This window comes from Elephantulus edwardii, unplaced genomic scaffold, assembly GCF_000299155.1.
Source record: "Elephantulus edwardii isolate Elephantulus edwardi_28Jun2011 unplaced genomic scaffold, EleEdw1.0 scaffold00075, whole genome shotgun sequence".
Lineage (NCBI taxonomy): Eukaryota > Metazoa > Chordata > Mammalia > Macroscelidea > Macroscelididae > Elephantulus > Elephantulus edwardii.
In genome coordinates, this window is record NW_006399825.1 from 6,513,982 (window position 1) to 6,534,464 (window position 20,483).

The 20,483-nt window shown below is 40.2% G+C and overlaps 1 protein-coding gene across 1 annotated transcript in view; it reads left to right on the forward strand.

Annotated features, from left to right (window-relative positions):
- The first annotated feature begins 271 nt into the window (after positions 1–271).
- Positions 272–20,483, forward strand: part of CFLAR (CASP8 and FADD-like apoptosis regulator) — a 40,462-nt gene continuing 20,250 nt past the window's right edge. The window contains exons 1-7 of the mRNA XM_006889081.1: positions 272–567; positions 2,916–3,021; positions 4,973–5,108; positions 6,134–6,222; positions 11,499–11,556; positions 16,451–16,500; positions 17,189–17,270. Coding sequence (XP_006889143.1) covers positions 272–567; positions 2,916–3,021; positions 4,973–5,108; positions 6,134–6,222; positions 11,499–11,556; positions 16,451–16,500; positions 17,189–17,270 — 817 coding nt within the window. The remainder of the gene's footprint in view (positions 568–2,915; positions 3,022–4,972; positions 5,109–6,133; positions 6,223–11,498; positions 11,557–16,450; positions 16,501–17,188; positions 17,271–20,483) is intronic.

Genomic DNA, 20,483 nt, shown 5'->3' on the forward strand with positions numbered 1-20,483 from the left:
CACTTGAACTACTAAAGATCCCTTTTGGGAGCCTTAACCTTGAATGTAAACTTCCAGAGCAGTAGAAAGAAAAGTAGACCAGTAAGAAAAGAAGAACCCCCATTTATTTACCTTGATTAAAAGATTTTTTTAAAAAAATTCCTTTTTAACCACAGAACTCCTCCACTGGTAAGGATTCTGAAAGAAATGAAGAAAACCATCAGAAATGAAGTTAGCAGCCTTTTGGCTTTTTGTTGAATGGACTGGAGCTTTGGTACTCTACCCCCTTGGAATGACACTGCCCGGGGTGTCCGCCACGCTCATCCATCAAGTCGAAGAGGCCCTGGATGAAGATGAAGAGGAAATGTTGCTCTTTCTGTGCCGGGATGTTGCTGTGGATATGGCTCCACTCAATGTTAGGGACCTTCTGTATAGTTTAAGCAGCAGAGGTAAGCTGTCCTTCATGGGCTTGGCTGAGCTACTGTACAGAGTGAGGCGCTTTGACTTGCTCAAGAGGATCATGCAGATGGACAAAGCAGCTGTGGAGAGCCGCCTGTGTGGACACCCTCACCTTATCTCGGACTATAGGTAACTCAAGAGAATTTACCACCTCTTCTCAAGGCCTGTGACAGTGTGAGATCTGTAGAGATAATTTGCTAGCTGGTTTTTATTTATTTATTTTGGTAACAAAATCAGAACCTGCTGATTTTTGGTGCTGAGAAAGAAAATAAGTTTGATAGAAAATGTTCTGATCTTTGAAGAGCTAATGTTCTCTATTAAAATTTGCATTGGTTCCTCTCCTGCTGGGGAATTGTGTTAGGGTGGGCTCCCTTCCTGTGAGTTCTCCACCGTCCTGAGACTCTGTGCAACCATAAGGTCACCAAGAATAGGAGTCAACTTGACAGCAATTAATAGCAATAGCAGAAGGCAGGAGTCGGGGGAAGCTGCTATCAGGTAAAAGAGGGAATAGTGACTTATTAAAATCTTTTTTAGATCAGGTAGATTGAATTGCACCTTCTTCTTACTTAGATAATAATGCCTTAGAGCCTCAAAGGAGCCCCAAAGACTGTGGAAAGGCAGTTTCTGGAGAAATAGAAAAAAACTTATAAACTTAAAAGGGGTGTTGTTGTGTACCTTTTGAGTTGAAACCAGCTCATAACTGACCAGTAGCTTTTCAGAGGCTGTAAATTGCATGGGAGGAGATTACCCACCTCTCTGCTGTGGAACCGTTGGGCCTTGGAACCACCTGCCTGAGAGGTGGCAGTGCAGCTCCTTCCACTCATGGCAATGACTGATACTTTTTAGACTGAGCTAGTCACTGATCTCAATTTGGTCTTAATTTTCCTACTTGGACAGCTAAGAATAATAATTCCCAATCTCACAAGGCTGTTGTGAGGACCAACAGTGATGATTTAGAAAAAGTGAAGTGCTTTTTAAAACTTGGAAGCACCCACAAATGCCAGAGTTTGTTATTGTTGTTATAGTTATTCTTGATCATCTTTCACTTGTCCAAGTAACTTAATGTCAGTTTCGTGAAAGCTTTTTTTTTTTTTAATTGGAAGAACATTAACTACACAAACAAGGTGTTAGAAATCTTAGAATGTCATTGGGGAAACAGTTTTCTAAGTAGGGATGACAGTGTGATGGTAAAGAGATTCAATCAAGTGTTACACTACCTCTACTTGGAGCATGGGTGACTGTGTTAGGAAGGGCTTTTTATACAAAGATGTTTGTAGTAAAAATCTTTATGCTCCCGATGGTTTTTACTCTTTGAATTCAGGAGTGGGACAGGATATCTCAGGTGTTTCCTTGCTTTAGAATTGTATTACTCAAAGTATGGTCCCTGTATCACCATTGGCACCACTTAGGGGCTTGTTAGAAAACCAGAATCTCAGGCCTTTTTCTTCTTGTTGTTGTGTACCACAGAGTTGGAACTAACCCATAGCTGACCCTCCGGAGGGTTTTTAGAGGCTGTTAATTGCACAGGAGGAGATTGCCCATCCTTCTCCCACAGAGCAGCTGGTGGCCTCGAACCACATACCTTTGGGATTGCAGTGCAGCTTTTTGCCACTAGGCCACCAGAGCTCCCTCGGGCCTTACCCTAGACCTATTAAATGAAAATCTACAATTTAATCAGATACCTGAATGACTTGTGTACATATATACATTTGAAAAGCTCTGCCTTAAGAACATTACTATGGACTTGAAAGAATTGAGTACCTGGGACAGAAACATCCAGGGTATAGGACTCATTTGGAGTTAACCAGGTGTTGAGTTAATATTACACATTCCTGGTTACTATTACACATTCTTTTTGGGGTAAATGTGCTGTTAAAACAGAAAAGACAAAGTAATTTTGAATTCTATTTCTGCTTTCATGTTAGTCATTTAGGCTCTTAACTTACTTCACAATAACTTCTGGGAGAGTTGGGGGATTCTTTAGGTAAATTTTGTTTTCAGAGCTGTTAATTGGGAAAGAAGGGCCCTCCTTTTAATAACATGGGGAAAGATAAACATCCTTTTTTTGAGTCCATGTCAGGTCTCATTTATTTCTTTTCTGGGAGCTCTGGTGGCCTAGTGGTAAGGAGCTGCACTGCAATCTCAAAGGCATGCAGTTCAAATCCACCAGCTCATCTGAGGGAGAAAGATGGGTAGTTTCCTCCCGTGTGATCAAAATTGCCACTGAAAACCCACTGGAAGGTCAGCTATGCATTGGTTTTGATTCAGCAATATACAACAACAGGGTCTTTTTTAGGGTGCTTTAGGCTTTTTGCTTTATATGAGGGGTGCATCCACATATTGAGAACCGGAGGACAAAACCCAATCTTTTAACCAGTTGGTTTAGGAGAGACCTAAGCTTGGTGCTTTCCTAAGACAGATACTGAATTTACTGAAAAACCCTAACCCCCCCCCCCCTTTTGTTTTCTGGTTTACAGGGTGCTGCTGACAGAGATTAGTGAAGAATTGTGCAAATCTGATGTGTCTTCATTAATCTTTCTCACTCAGGATTACGTAGGCCGAGGCAAACTAGCCAAGGATAAGGTGACTTTTCTGTTTCTTGACTCATATTTCCAAGAGCTCTGAGAAGTTAGAGGCTGTTCCTTAGAGTATGAGAAAGGGAAGCAGGCACTCTGTTGCCTGAGGGTGGCAGACAGATGTCTGTCTGCGCAGGGAGGCCACACTGGAGGGGAAGGAAGGAGGTGGGTTTTTCCATAATAACATCTATAGGAAAAAAATTAGTTTCTGAACTGAGAGGAAATAGGGTAATATCTTGTAGTGGCCTCAAGTGGGGTTTTTTTAATCCTTATTTCTGCAGTATCCATAGTCCTAGTTTATACATCAGTTTTCTCCTGATTTGACAGATCTGGGACTCATAGAAAGTCCCATCTACTCATGCTGATCAGAAATAAGTGAGGTACCATGTCTCCCTATGGCCATCTCTTTCTCTTCAGCTAGTCAAGGTCAGTGTGAAGGCTGCATGTGAAGGTGGGAGTGTGGGGTAGGTCCTTATGGTCATGTATCTGGGAATTAGTGAAAGTAGAGATTAGGGATTGAGAACTAGGTGGGGATGGTCATTCCAAGGATAATGTGATTTCTAGAAGACTATTTGAATTTTATTTGGTCTTGCATGATATTGCTGACCTAAGGACAGGCCAGGAAGAACTTAGTTCTTATTTATGAAAATAGGACTTTAGTGGTTGGCCTGCCTCTAAGGACTCGATGGGCCACTGCTTCAGAGTTTCCTCTGCTCTATAATGATTGTAGTGCTACTTGTGAAATTGGCTCTGTATGTCCTACTGTAATTTGCAAAGGAAAAGAAAACAAAAGCTGGAACTTCTTTTTTGGTGGCTCCTGACTCACCTGTTTTCCAGTCGTTTATTTATAAATGTTTAATTATGACTTTTATAACAACAATTATTATTTTTACGCTTGCTCTTAGCCAAAAGGCTGAGAGGCGATCATAACAATAATTACTTCTAAGAAGAACACCACCACAGTGACCAAATGCTCAAAGTTCTTTTCTTCCTCTACTTGTTGATTGTCGGTCTTGTGCCGATATTTAGGCTTAGATGGAGTTAACTACCCTCTTCGGGCTGCCTTCTCAAGCTAACTGACTTTGGGAAGACCCGCACCTGGTGCGTTGGGGCCGCTACCAGCCTCACACCATCCACTGGCTGGGCTCAAGCACAGGGAAGTAAAACCAAAAGCATGTCTGTTCCTGAAATATAATCATTTTCCAATTACTGAGGCCAAGACAAATGAGCAACAAAATGTTCTGGTCTTTCTGAAACGTGTGTCTCTCCCTGACTCCCTGAGTCAGATGAGTTGGAATGCCCAGCACTGATAAGGTTTTTTGAGAATTTTAGCTCTGTATAATTGAGGTGTTTGGGTTTTTTTTTTTTCACAAAAAATTTTTTTTCTCCCCAGCTATCTTCTAAGGGGAATCCCTTAGGGTTTTTCAGTAGAGCACCAGCCTCGCCTTTTAGAAGAGAATAAAGTCAGCAAGATTTTATTTTTAGGCTGCTTTCACAGGTAGAAGTCCTTGACGACAAAGAATAGTCCAACTTATGTTCTTTTGGGCCACCAAAAGACGTGATTACCACTTCAAAGTAAAATCCTGAGTAAAAGGACCTCTTGTTTTTGGCCTTAATACCTAAACAAACATTGCCATTGAGTCGATTCCAAGTCACAGCAACCATGTATGAGAGTAGAGCTGCCCCAAGTTCGGGTTTCCCAGAATGCAAGTCCTTAGAAGAGCAGGCTGCTGCATCTCACCCACAGAGTGCTTGGTGGATTCGAACCACTGATATGTTGGTTAACATCACTACACTTACTCCACTGTACGACTGTCTTCTTCAGCATCACTGAAGATCACTGATAGGGCACATATTGTCACATTTTCTTGCTGTTGTAAGTCACAGGGCCTGAAGTTTGCATTTGAGGCTTCATAGTCATCTCTGCTAATCCTTCTTTCTTACTGGCTCTCTCTCAGAGTTTCCTGAAACTTATGATTGAATTGGAGAAGCAAAATCTGATTGCTCCAGATGAACTGAATTTGTTAGAGACGTGCCTGAAGAACATCCACAGAATAGACCTGAAGAAAAAAATCCAAAAGTATAAGCAGTCTGGTAAGAAGAATTTTGGCTTCTCACTGATCTAAAAGAAAGTACTTGGTGCATAATTGATCCTGAGTGTTTACAGCTCCCATTAGCTTCAAGCTAGAGAGTGTATCTCCCCATATTCCCTGTATCCCAGACCAGGTGTCCCTATAGCCTCATATCCCTGAGTTCTGAACACTATTGACCTTCAGGAAGGAGTCCGCACCACGATTGCCTGCACAGGCCACAGGGGCTGTGAACATTCAGGGATTTTGCAGTGTGTGCTGAGTTTTCCTGTCTCACTGCAGGGTTTGACATGCCCACCACTTCACTCTGGGTAATATCCTGCTGCCAGTGTACCATGAGGTGCTCTGGGGACCTAGTGGGAAGAACCTGCACTACAATACTAAAGGCACTGTGGTTTGAATCTGCCAGCTACTCTGCGGGTGAAAGATGGGCAGTATCCTGCCATGCGATTTACTGCCTCTGAAAACCCTCTAGAGGGTCAGCTATGTGACACACAACAACAACAACAACAGCAACAACAACACAACCAGTGTACCATTGCTGCCCTGATATGTATCTGGTTTCACAAAACTGCTGCACAGAAAAGGGCATCTTCAGTATCTGCTGATATGCTTCTCTCCATAAAGGGGCCAGGCTCACAGTGGCCTTTCCTCTCCACCCTCCTCACCTTCCTGCTGCCATGTCATCTTTGGCATCAGCCTCAGCTTGGACTGTGGTAGCAGCCCTGTGCCATCATAGAGTTACAGCCTAAAGCGTGTGGCTGAGACCCTCCTCCTCCTACCTACTCCTACATGTCTGAGAAAGGAACATGAACAGCAGTAGCATTTTTAGCCCACTCTTAATGACATTTGGTCATCTGAATTTTAAATTCAGTCAGGTGCGTGCAAAGTTTAGGGTCTTTTGAAAGATGATGTTTTGTTAATGTAATTGTTTCAGAAAAACGATTGACCTCGGCCAGAGCCATTATTGATGATTCATTTGAAAATCGTCTGTAGAATCTTAACTCAGTATCTCTCTTCTGCCATCAGCTCAAGCATCAGCAGGGACAAACTATATGAATGCTCTCCAGGCATCGCTTCCAAACTTGAGTCTCAAGGAACCTTCGTATCCAGCAGGGGTGAGTCCGGAGCAAATATGTAGAATTGCAGCGTGAAACAATTTAAGAGTTCATAGCAGTACCCATATTCTCAAAGCATGGACTTTAGTATCTAAATAAATGATAATACAAATGTATATTTTGAAAAGTATATAATTTCTTGTGGTAGAAAGCTAACACATATTCAAATAATTTGGAAAATATAATGTAAATGACAAAAACTGTGCTGCAGTCCTGAAGGCACGTGGTTTGAAGCCACCAGCTGCTTCGTGGGAGAAGGTTGGGCATTCTCCTTCTGTGCAGTCTTTGAAAACCCACCAGCTATGGGTCAGTTCAGACTCTACGGTACATTAACAACAATGCAACTGAATAAATTTAAAAGGAAAAAAACCTGCTTGTCATCTCAACACGCAAAGAAAATCACTGTTAATATTTTGCTGTGCTCTTTTCTAAGTTAAACAGTTTCTTTTGTGACTGTCCAGAGATAAATCTATGCACCCAATATTGATTTTTGTTTTTTCCTTTTGTATAAATGGTGCCACAGTATGCCCTTGTTCCAATCTGATTATTTTTTTTTTTTAATTCTTCATGTGTAACTATCTCTATTTAATTGTTATTTTGGTAATGATTGTACTTGTTTCCCTCTTCTAACTGGGTCGCAGTGAATTTAACCCTCTCCTTCTCATGGTGTATTTACTGTATTTTTTTTGGAAATAACATGCTCCCATGCATTACACTCATAGTGCCCTGAGAAAAAGAAATATATGCAAGGAGTTTTGTGGCTGGCCAAAACTGTATTACATTAGTGTTATTTGCATAAAATACAGTAGATTGTTTCAATCTTTTGTCACTATCAGCAATGTTATAATAAATATCCTTGAATTTAACTTCTCTGTGCTTTTGGTTTTTTGTTTGTAAAAACTGAGCTTATTTCAGCAAAAATTTTCATGTGATTATGTGATGGAATATTTCGTCTGGTTTAAAGATCACATAGTCACTTTTAGTTGTTGTGTGAGCTACAGATAGTCCAAAGTATCATCAAAATCATTCTTTCGCAAATATTTTATCTTGAGAAGGTAAATCTTGGTGTAATCTCATCATAAAAGTATGTGGAATTTGTAGTGTGAACTTAGGCCAGAGTACAATTTCATGGTCAAGTTATAAACACTTTCATAAAAGAATGTGATGAAAACATTAACTACTCTTTTTTTTTAAAGTGTTACACATTCTTTTTTGATATCATACACAAACCACACTGAAATGTTTTTGTTACTTAAAAGGCAACATTTTAGATACAGGGAGTTTGAATTAGATTAACAGCAAATAGATAAAGTCTTTGCTACTTTAACTCTAGCCTTTGCATATAAACAGGCTGAAAAATAGAAATTGAAGCGGGTGAGTTGTGTTCTATTCCATGTGACAGTAAAGAGACGTCTTAGTATTTAAATAAGAGTCATATAATCAGTTATAGAAATCTAAATATAAAAACCATCTCCTGTAGATTGTGAGGTGGCATCCACCATCTCAGATAAAAACTGAGTATGACTAATCCAACTAACCTAGAGTTGAGTCATCTCTTTGGAAGGGAAAAACAGTGAACACCACCTGCTAAATTACTATCAAAATTATAAAAGTGTGACCATAATAATTTAAACAAAGCCAATCTTATTGAATGTGGGACTGTCTAACAAAAATATTCTATCAGCGATTCATGATCTAAATTCTGGTTGGAGATAAATTTAAATTTAGTACCTGTAAAAAAAAATCACAGGACATTTATATTTTGTAATAAATAAGGTAGTGGCCAACTATGTTACTCATTGGTAGCTTTCTAAAGATACGCTTTCAACTCTGCCCTTTCTGTCTTCTTAATGTCAGCAAAGATCATTTTTGTTCCAGGGACGTATTTCTTGGGATTCTCCAGATACTCCATCAGTGTATCCTCTCCCCAGGTGACATCTTTGTTCTTACTGGCATCTGTATAAGAGAATCCAGTGGCTTGACCAATCTTCTGCCCAAATAAACCACACTGGTTCAGCCCAGTCTTGTGCTTGCCCCCCTTATCCACAGTGTGGCACCGGACATTTACATGTTCTTGCCCTTCTCAACATCACCCATTTGGAAGTCATTCTATGGACCTGCGCAACTCCAAGTTAAATGCTCTGGAGCCGGACGTCCTGCTCTCTAAGTCCATTAACTACTCTTGTAGTGTAAATAGTTTCATGGAGAATCTGAACTGCCAGAGAAACCACTGAGCAGTAACGTCACACCTAAAATGATTATTGGGGCTTATATTGTCCAGCATGACTAATTTGTCCCTCTTTTAACAAATAAGTAAATGCAATCCTAAAAAGCATTAACGGTTCACTTTAGATTCTTGGCAGAACTGGGCCCAATCCATTTCCCTTACACCATGGTAAACTGCACACCAGCTACATGTCACACCATTGCTTAAATATATCTTCTTTTTTTTTCCCCCTTCAAAGAGTCAACTTCTCAGACAAGATAGATTTTGTATTCAGATCAGATATTCTGAGCTTTCTCTGCTATTGTCTATATCATGGAAATGACACAGTAATTTTTAGTTAAAGTCCAGCCATGCTTTTACTGGTGTGTTTGTTGTAGATGAAAGGCAACCTACACAGCCTAAGTAGCCTATTGGGAACCCCTGTGTTCTGTGTATAATTGTTCTTTAATTTGTATCTGTTTAACCTGTGACCTTGACCATTCATTCATTTAGTAAGGAGGCACTGTAATATATGAATTATAGATTTCCCACAAGATCCAAGACTGAAAAAATGCTTTCAAAATGACAGTAATATTAAATGACATACTGCAGAGTAAGAAATTTGCATGACTCTGCAATATAATTTTTTTAAAATCTGCCTTTGATTTGTTCTGATTATCTCTTTAATAATGTGTAAAGTGAACACATATCCCCTCTAATAGGACTGGCTGCTGGCTAAATGAATGATCATTAGTGTTAAAAGCAGTTTTCATGTTTTTCTTAATTTGTACAAATTTAGTTATAGCTACAGCTCTACAAATCACACTTTCTTCTCTTAGCCAGCATAGCTTCACAGGAAAGCTGTCATTTGAAAGCTGAGGTTATCAGATGAATGACAGTATATAGTATGTGTACGTTACACAGAATCAACCATATAAAAAAGAGAAAAGATCTATTTCAGTCTTTCATTCATACTCTGATTAACCCCACTCTAGCCTTTGAGAGGAGTTTCTGATTATAACGCATGAAGCATACATGTGACTGAGGTGTGATTAGTTGTTAGGCACTTATAGAAAAATAGTAACTGAACATTTAGTAAGTACTTCTGTGTACTAGGCACTGTGCTATGTGTTTTGTGTACATTTAATCTCTTCTCAATGAATTTACATGATGGATACTATTAGCATCCCTTCTTATTGGTGAAGAAATAGATGTAAAGAGGTTAATAAACCTGCTCAAGACTGTTGCTAGTATCATAGTCAAGTTGGTATGGGCTAGACCCACCCCCATGGCGTTACACCATGCCTCAGGGTGAGAGGAACAAGTTGAATGTCATTCGCATTTTCTAACAGCTTGTTCTAACTTGTAGTATCTAATTTTTTTTGTTTAGACATTCTGATGTTAGTTTAAAATATTTATACTTTGTTATCTCACTTTTGAAAAGAATTGTTGTTATATAAAACACGATTTGTGGCGTTATTGGTTTTTGCTTTAGATAATTTAACTGTGAATGTGGTATTTTGGGGTTTTTTCCTACAAAAACGACTGGAACAGCACATCAACAGAGAACTTCCTAAAATGCAGGCTGGGTTTAGAAGAGGCCATGGTACTAGAGATATTATAGCTAATGTTAGATGTATGTTGGCTAAAAGCAGAGAATACCAGAGGAATGTCTATCTGTGTTTCGTTGACTATACAAAGGCATTTGACTACGTATATCACAACAAACTGTGGCTGACTCTGAGAAGAATGGGAATCCCAGAACATTTGATCGTGTTTATGTGAAGCCTATACTTGGACCAGGAGGCACTCATCAGAACAGAGCAAGGAGACACTGGATGGTTCAAAATTGGTAAGGGTGTGTACCAAGGATGTGTCCTATCTCTATACCTTTTCAATCTATATGCAGAACAGATCATCTGGGAGGTTGGGCTCTAAGAGGAGAAATGTGGCATCAGGATTGGAGGAAGACCCATCAACAACCTTGCTTGCTGAAACTGAGAAGGACCTGAAGCACTTGCTGCAGAAGGTCAAGGACTGCAGCTTTCAATATGGATTGAGTCTCAACATCAAGAAAACAAAGATTCTCACCACTGGGCCAACTGGGAGCATCATCACAGTAGATGGTGAAAAGACTGAGATTGTTCGCAGCTTTAGTTTCCTTGTCTCCACAATCAACACTCTTGGTACCAGCAGTTAGGAAATTAAAAGATGAACCACATTGGGAAAGTCTGCTGTCAGAGACCTCTCCAAAGTAATGAAGAGCAATGATGTCAGTCTGGAGACTAAGCTGCACCTGATACAGGCCATTGTATTTGCAATCACTTGCTGTGCATCAGAGAGTTTGAGAATGACTAGGGATGATATAGAAGGAGAATTCATGCCTTTGAGCTGTGGTGCTGGTGAAGAGTCTTGAATATATCATGGACTGCTAGGGAAACAAACAGGTTCATCCTAGGGAGGCTGAGAACCAGGCTGCTCCTCTGAAGCTTTGTCTGACCTACTTTGAGCATGTTGCAAGGAGGGACCAGACCTTGGAGAGGGAAGTCATGCTTGGGAGGATGACAGCACAAGAGATGAAGACCCTCAATGAGATGGATTGATTCAGTGATGGGGGAAATGGAGGTAGGTGTGTCAGAAACAATAAGATTGGCACAGGATAGGGCAGTATTAAGGACTGTTTAACATAGGGTTACTGAGTCGCAGGTGACTCAATGGCACATAACAACAACAACAACAGTGTAACAATTCTGTAGACATTATTTTAAAAGGTGTAATTAAGTAGAAGGTCATCAAAAAAGAGGAAGACCTGGCTTTTCCTCCATATTTCCTATCAAGGAGGGAGGTTCATTGCTTTGGGATGTAAGATCCTAATAAATCTGGCCTTACTGATGCGCTTCCACACAGCAGTGATTGTGAGGGTAACAGAGGCTCAGGCAGTGTTTGTTCTGTTGTGTATAAGGCTACTGTGAGTTCGAGTCAGCTTGATGGAACCTGAAAACAACAACAATAATATGTGTGCTTCTAAAAAAGATAACAGCGAGTGTGACTATGTTCTTTTTATTTGAAGCTACAGAATGGAAGAAGTAAAGAACAAGCAGTGGGTGTGGGACACCTGGGCATTCAAAGTAAGACTAACTTTTCTTCATATTCATTCCTTATAAATGATTGAGAATTCAAGGTCAACATGGTTTTAGAGTTTCCATTTCTTTTATGTACATATTTTAAATGTTGCCATGTCTTTATATATTCTAATTAAACTCTTAAATAGTAGTTAAATTCAAAATTATTCATTGGCATTTGTATTTTTTAAAATTTTTTCCCACTAGTTTATTTAAAAAAATTCTAATACAAATTTGAACAAATTCTTTTCATTTCCTTCACCCCCCCCACCTATCAAATTGTGCAACCCAATGATTTATCCCCTCTTCCCCCTGTACATCCACATCTCTCTGCTTCCAGCCTCTCCCACTCCTCCTGGATCCTTATAATCATTCTACAATAATGGTCTTAAACAATATTTATCCTTGTGGGACTGAGATAGTTAACTCAGCATAATGCTCTCCAGTCTCTCCCAAGATAGGTAATAATTTACAAAGTTATTGCTCCTGCATGCTGCATAGTATTTCATTGTGTGTATTTTGAATTCACTTGTTCATATTTAAACACAGATCCATCATCAGTAAGACCAAGTATTTAGTGGCAGGAAGAAGAAAAGTTAGTAAGGTTTAGTTGTATAACTATTTGATGTATTTGGGTATGCCATCAGTGACATCTCTTTATTCTCCCCAACTCCCCCCAAAGAAAGGAAGATATAGTAAAAATTTGCTATTTCAACCCATGTAATCTTTCTCCTCTCTCAAAACATCAAGATTTGACGCAACAACACTTTCTTAAGGTTTCTTTTGCTTGTCTTGGATGCATTCTTCAAATCGAGGGTTAAGGCCACAGGACAGATGATTTGGGTTTCAGAATGCCAAGAAACAAGATTGACAAGCAGATCAGGAGGGCTTCAGTGGCAGGAGATGTGTGGGATTTGCTTTGTGTGCATCAGGGGATCCTGAACAGAGTTTTAATGGGAGTCTTCTCTGTGTAGCAGCATCCTAGTGGTAAGGAACTGTACTGCCAACGCAAAGGCATGGAGTTTGAATCCATCAGCTGTTCAGAGGGAGAAAAATGGTCACCTTCCTCCCTTGCAAATTACCGCCTCTGAAAACACACTGAGGGGTCAGCTACAAGTTGGTTCCCACTCAATGGTACATAAAAACTACACCATCACCACCACTACACTTATATAGTGTTGAGTAGGGAAATTATGCAGTAGATCCGTTGCCAGTATCTTATGTCTCAGACTCCAAGTTGTCTGTGTGCCCTGGGAGACAGAGAAGCATTCTGCCCACATTACCAGATGGCCCAGCTTGTGCCTGACACTCCTGACCCAATACTCCACTTTCCAGTGAAAGCTGTTGAGAAGTGATTTTTCCCCCCTAAAGTAGCAGCATGTTTCTTAAACCCTTGACAAAGTGGAGAGAATCAACATTCTGAAAGCTCTATTCTGAATTCTCTATAAATATAGAGAAAGTTGAAGACTTAACAGATTTGAATAGAAATTTTAAAATGCCACCACTGTTATTTCTATTATGCTCCTTAATGGCTAGTTACATTTGATTGCGATCACATAGCTAGCTAGTAAATGAGTAAAGCACTGCCTTGGTAATTTGCTGCAAGAGCCAGTTACCTGCTTTTGCCTGGGGTTAGTTTATCTGCCAATAAAAGAAAAATCATCCTGCTAACTTGACCTTAATCAAATGGACTCAATATCACTAAAATCAAGTATTCATATTTATTTGGTCTTCCAAACTGATTTCAACTGAATGATGATGATGGTGATGATGACTACAGTTTATTAAGTTCTTGCCAAGTCCCTTAAATGGAGTTAGGATAATTATATAGATTTTTCTAGTTTTTGGGTTTTTTAATTATAATAATAGATGCTCACTCAACTATATTTTAAAAGTGAATTTCTGTCGAGTTGGAAGCCACTCATAGCTGACCCCCCCTGGGGTTCCCAAGGTTGTAAATGGCATGCAAGGGGATTACCCATCTCCCTCCTGAGGTCAACTGGTGAATTTGAATTACCTAGAGAAATGTGACCTTTGGTTAGCAGTGCAGCTTCCTGTGGAGTATGTCACTAGTTTCTTATAAAAAAGATAGAAAGGAGACATTTTATCTTAAGTCCAGCTACCAGAGATAGCCATTGTTAATGAAGGAAGAATATGGCAGTTGCCCCACCACCCCCAAGCTTGATCACTTCCTGAGAAACTTGATAACACCTAAGTGGGTCATATCAAAGACCAGACCAGACAATGGGTCCTGCTAAGAGTCTGAGCTTGATTTAAACAGCTAAAACCTAACTTCATTAACACACCAAATTCCAAGAAGTACCATCTTAGTCCTCCCCAGGACCCCATAAAAAGGAAACCCCCCCCAAACTACCCACGTGCCATTTTGATCCTGTCCTCATGTCATGTGGCCGGACCACTTGGGTCCCTTTCAGACTGTGCAATAAAGGCCTGTTCGTTTCTTGGGACTAATTATTTTCTTTATTTCTCTCCCTTGTGCCCTTGCACTCTTTTTTTATAGCTAACAGTGAATGTTCAATTTGAATTCTTATGTTTAAGTAATATATGTATGTAAGTTTATGCATATAACTATTTTTAGGGGAGCTTTTGGTGGCTTAGTGGTAAGGAATTATGCTGCCAACCTAAAGGTGTGCAGTTCAAACCCACCAGCTGCTCTGTGGGAGAAAGATAGGTAGTATCCTCCAGTGCTGAAAACCCGCTGGATGGTCAGCTGTAAGTTGGTTCTGACTCAACAGAACTCAACAACATGTATTTTTAAGCTCTAGGGATCAGTACCCACATACTACTTAATAATCAGTTTTTCCACCACTTAATATATTATGTACGCCTTTTCATGTCAAATACATAAAATTCTCCCTTTTCCTTTTTAACATTACTTGGCATTCCATTATATATGCCCTAATATACAAAACCAATTTTATATTGGTGGACTTTAGGTTCTTTGTAGTTTAAGGACAATATACATGTTCTTGACATATATTTCTGCACACTTGCTCTATTGTTTACTTCAAATAAACTTAAACAGAATAATGACTCAAACGATATTACGAGTTGCCTTTAAAAAACCTGGTTTTAACTTGTACTGCATTAGCATTTGAAAGAGCTCACTCACTCAAAACTTTACCAATACAGCCATTTTCTTTGCTGATCTTTAGACATTGTTTCTCATTCCTGCAAAAACCTTGTAGGGTGGAATTCAACAAATTTATCTGGAAGATGAAAAATGAAAACTCAAAGAAAGGAAGTTATCCAAGATTATATAGCTGTTCAGTGATGGTGCTAGGGTTTGAGCTATGACTTCAGAACTATGAACTATGACTTCAGCTATGACTTCCTCTAGCTCACTTCATTTTTATCCAGTTTTAGCATCATCTACATTTGCCAGGGTCACTGTGCCACATCCTTCCATTTACATGCTTTTTGAAAAATGGAATACTATTTTATTGGTAAATACATGGTTACAATGACAATAATAATAAATTAACTTGAACAAGAGGTAAAATCAAAAGAATAATTGCTTGCCAATCATAAAAAAAATCTGTGGCCATTGGGACTGCTTTGTAGAAATTAAAAATCACTCAGAGGCCAAACCTTAAGGAAGATATGTCCTCTTATTAATCCATATGGAAGAGTTCGATAGTATCTGGAATCTGCAGAATTCTGTAGATTATCACCTTCTAACATGACCCACTGGCACTGAATTATGGCTGTTAAAGAAATCTGATGAACTCTTGGTAAGTATTTTGTCTCCTTCCAAACCAATTACTCTTTTACAAATATTTGATTTTGGATCACTTGGACTTTTTTGCAATCACAAGGTCACTTTTTTGGACACCATAAAATTGTTGACTAAGATTTTCTGCAAAGACAACATCTGAATTTTTAATTGTAGGCCCCGTTGATGGTCCAGAATACGTGACAACACCACCAGTGTATTCAAATGCGCAATGAGCTGCACAGCCGTACTGAATAGTATAGCCAACAAGTCGGAAGGTTTTCTCCAGAACACCACGAAGCATAGTGCTATGTAGATTCCACCATCACTGGCCATAGGTCTGTTCTGCAGTACTCTCAGTTGTTGAAGTTGAAAGGCCTCCAGAAAAAAACAAAACAACAACAAAAACCCACAAAAATCCCCATCTATGGGAAGTGCCACAGAATATCTTGAAGATCCGTGGTTTAGGATTCCTGAGTCCTCCAGGCTTTAAGCTTCCGTTACCATTTTATTTGATGATCTCGCACTGTCACTGAACTAAACAGCTCTGGGGGTGCAGTCCATAGGGAACTGTGCTGCGATCCCAAGGCCAAGCCTCTCTGGCATTCAAACCTACCAGCTGCTTCTTGGGAGAAAGATGGACGGTCTCCTCCCACGTGATTTACAGGCTCTGAAAACTCACTAGAGGGATAGATATGAGTTGATTCCAACTTCATGGCAATGCGAGGGAGAGGGAGAGAAACAAACTGTCATCGATCCCATAAATTGCAAATGCGTGCATACCTGCTCTTCTCTGCCATCTCTAGGCTCTTCCTTTTCAGCATCATACACTATTTAATCACATAAGAAGGCTCCTGATATTGTGGAATGGTGAAGTTATTAGATCCCATCAGGTTAGAGACTCATCAGTCACCTGACATTTATCCTGGAGAAATCAAGAAAAAGACTTCTTCTCATTTGCTCTTTAGGCAGTTATCCTATACACCCCCTGTTTAGCATGGGGACACGTTTTCATATCAGTTAACACATACTCTTGTGTACTCACAGGAGTATTTGTAGGGGGAAAAATGATTGTGGAAGGAAGTAGGGGATGATATAAAGCCAGCAGGGACTGAGCTACGTTTTCCTTCAGCCTTGCAAATGACTGTGACTCTCTCTTCACAGGAGAACCAGTGAAGATGTCCATTCAAGAATCTGGAGCAGTTTTGCCTCGGGTATGGAATGAGCCGAGTTGTATTTTATATGTCCGCTGTCTGCTGAGAGCACTGTCTTCTTAAAAAAACCAATATGTCCATTAAGAATTCTTTTTAAAAGAGTAGTGTGCTGAGTGCTGTTCTCTTGGAAATGCTTTCACAGCAGCATCCTGGAGAAGGCCGTTGAAGTGCATTGCATAAGTGACCTTTGGAGTCCAGGGAAATTCCAGAGTCACACTTGGCCTCTCCGCTGGGTGGTTGCTGAAGTAGTTGGTGGCACTGAATCTTGACTTGCTTTGTGTTTGTCTTAGCCTGATACTTCTTTGTAAGAACAGACTATATATAGAAGGTCTCCTTAAGTTTTGAAAAGACATCCCTCGTATCAGTTCTTTAGATCTTTAGATTCTTTAGATTGTTGTGGAATCATAAGACCTGTCTTTTCTTTGGGTCACATTATCTTTATTCTGTAACACTGAGCCATATGGAAAGAGATGTCGATTTTTATTTAAGTTACGTAGGACTTGAGAGCTTCTGTGACATAAACGCACTGCTCCAACAGAGAAATAAATGTGCTATCAATGAGAAGTATCAACTATGACTGTCTTGCCAAAGAGATGATTAAGGATTCCAAGAGAAGAGATGGTGTGTGGATGGGATCTTCTGGGAGCAGAGCAATATCCAGCCTTTAACGCCCTGCTTTCCTTTCTAGTACATAACTGAAGAGAGATACAGGATGCAGAGCAAACCACTAGGAATCTGCCTGATAATCGATTGTATTGGCAATGCCAAAGGTAGGTGTGGCTGCTGCAGATTAATTGATACACCTGCTCACACACACTGCCCCCCATAGTGAGACGGTAGCACAGGCCGGCTGTATCAGTCAGAGTGATCTGCTATGTCACAAACCACTGCAAATATCTATGGCTTAATACCGTGAAGGTTTATTTCTCACTCATGTTGCAGGGTAGTGTGCACTTGAGTTAGAGGGAGCTTTGTTCCATGTTCTCTTTCAGTGGCCTCATCATTTTTAGAGGTCTTAGAGTCATCTTGCAGGATTCTCTGTATCTGACTAGTGAACAAAGGAAGAGGAGAGCGTATGTGGAGGGTCTCTTTAGACATTTAGGTACCAGACCTGAAAGTGATCATCATTTCTATCCACATTTCATTGGTTATCAGTTATTCATGTGGCTTCACTTAACTGGAGGGTAAGTGAGGGAATTTGTCTCACTGTCTGTTAGAAGGAAAAGAAATTGCATTTGGTGAATCCATATCACAGTCTTTGCCACAAAAACTTGGTTCATGAAAGTTGTTGAGTAAAGGTCTTATCTTTTCAACCTGGATTCTTCGTCAAGAAGCCCTGTGGTCCAGGTGTGGAATAGTAATGGTAAGCTTTCTGGCTCCTCATACTGTCAGATGCCCCATTCATTCATTCATTTATTTATTTATTTTACCAAAACAGACCATCAAAACTTTCCTGGGATAATTACATGTAGGATTAATGTGTCTTTGCCTTGAGTGCCTTGAATATTGTCTGAGGAGTGTGTCATTTAGATTTTTCATCTTTTCTTTTGGTGCTAACCTTGTTTGGTCATGAGTTGATTCTTTCGTCCAATTGCTGTTTGATGCTTGGCTGAAACTGAATCACTAATGATACATCCAAAGAGAATAAAAAGAATCTAGGAAGTGGGATGACATTATGTTTAAGAATTTGCCTCTTAAGATTCATCATTACATTTGTAAATGCTTGCCAACTTCTTGACATTCTCCTATAATGAGTCAGACCATCTTTTAGGGCCCCTTAAATGTTACCAACAAGGAGCCTGGTTACACAGTGTTTAAACTCTGGGCTGATAGCCAACATGTTGGTGGCTCAAAACCACTAGTTATTCTGGGGGGAAAGTTGAAGAAGTCAGCTTCCATTAAGATACAGTGTTAGAAACCCAGGGGTGGTTCTACCTTCCGGTTGCTATGAGTCAGAATCAACTCAGGGGGAATGGATTTGGTCTCGAGAAGATGTTTCCAGGGGGAATTTGATAGGAAGAGAAATTAAGAGAGAATCAAGCTTGCATCTATTGGGCCAGATTTCCCAGGATTTCAGATATGATCCCATTTTCTCATGTCCTATTTATGGTTAGATGTGAGAAATGCTGTTTTCTCAGATACGGGTAGGTGTTTCCCCCCCCCCCCTTTTTAGCCCTTAATACCCATATGAGAATGAGAACATATTTCCTTAGCAAGTCACTTCCTATTTTATTAAGAGAGGTTACATAATTGTCCTCTATTTCTGGTATAAATCAGTTCTGTTTTGCTAATCAACTGTACGGTGTTCAATTGCACATGTTGGTAGGTAGGTCTTTTGTGTAAAGAGAAGCCTGAAGGTAAAGACATGATCTTCCAAGTTATTTAAATTGTTTGTGTACCTTTGCTTGACTTGCTGGTTTATGGGCCTCTTGTGAGCAAAGACTGAATATATATTTGTATTTTTCTGCAATGCACTCAGAATTGGGCTCTGCAGCGTAACCGTGCATTATGTGTACAACGTGTTCATGAGGGTACCTACCCATAAGGACATACAATGTAAGTTCATACTTGCTGTGCCTCAGAGAGCTGGACAATGACTAAGGATGACAGAAGAAGAAATTGATGCCTTTGAGTTGTGGTGCTGAAGAAGAGTCTTGAACATAACCTGGACTGCCAAGAAAACAAATGGGTCTGTCTTGGAAAGGGTGAAACCAAGTTTCCTCTTGGAGGCAAGGATTTTGAAGCTCCATCTCACATACTCTGGATATGTGGCCAGGAGAAACTGATTCTTTAAGAAGGACATCATGCTCAGAATGGTGGAGGGACAGCACAGGAGAAGACCCTGGATGAGATGGATTGATACAGTAACTGGGGCAATGGGGGTCAGTGAGACTGCCTTAAGACAGGGCAGGGTTCGGAGCTGCTGTATATAGCGCTGCTATGGGTCACAGGCGATTCGATGACACTTAACAACAAGACCACCACTATAAATTGTAAAGGGCTTAGGACATCACATCACATTGTAAGTATTCACTGGATGCCAGCCAGTACCATTAGTCTTTCATTGTGTTTGTTTTTCGTTGTGAACCACTGGCTGATAACTTGCCATACCTTTGCCGAGTCTAATCTGGTCTCGGGACCAGAATTTGGATCTAGGGACAGGCTGGACCCAGAGGTAGGTAAATACAACATATGCTCACAAGATGTGGCACACTGGACAAAGATGATAACCTGTCAGGGTTACCAGCCTGCGAAGATACCCAGGTGGCTAGCTGGCAGATCACTCCAACCAGCCTTCAATATGAATAGATCTGGCATAGAAGGATAATCCGAGCATGAAAGCTGGGGACATGGGAGGGCAAACCAGATGCGACAGCAGAGGAGAGAAGAATTGGAGATAGAGCCTGGCCTGACATTTGAGCTGGTACTGACCTCTGGTGTGTTTGCATATCTGTTGTTGGCCCAATATCTGCTGATGAGTATGTATGTGAACTCCAAGGATCAGAATGATGGGTCCCTGGAGCAGGTCCAATCACAGATAATCCTGTCAAATTCATTACCTTGAAGGTGGAGTACTGGAAAAGGGTGAGCCAGGGCCAAAAAAGATACCCCTAGATGTTTATCACTGCCCATCCCCTGAGAATCAGGCTGTCATTCAAGCTCTCCCTCCCTCTGGAAACAAAATGAAAAACTGGGCTTGAGGCAATTCATGGAAATCCCCCACATCAGGTGACCAATTGACAGAAAGGAAACAATAGGCAGCTTCCACTTTCACTTCTATCATGGAACTTTCATAATTTTTTTTAAATTTTATTAGTTTTAATGAACATTTACAGGGATTTTGGGTTTTCATTCCTTCATTGCTGCACCATTCTCTCCACCCTCCTCCCCAGTTCGTTCTTCTTCTCTGCCATCCGAATGTCTTTTTTAATTGTCCAATTGCCACAGTGCTTGTCAAAGTCAGTTCTGATTAATCTCCTTTG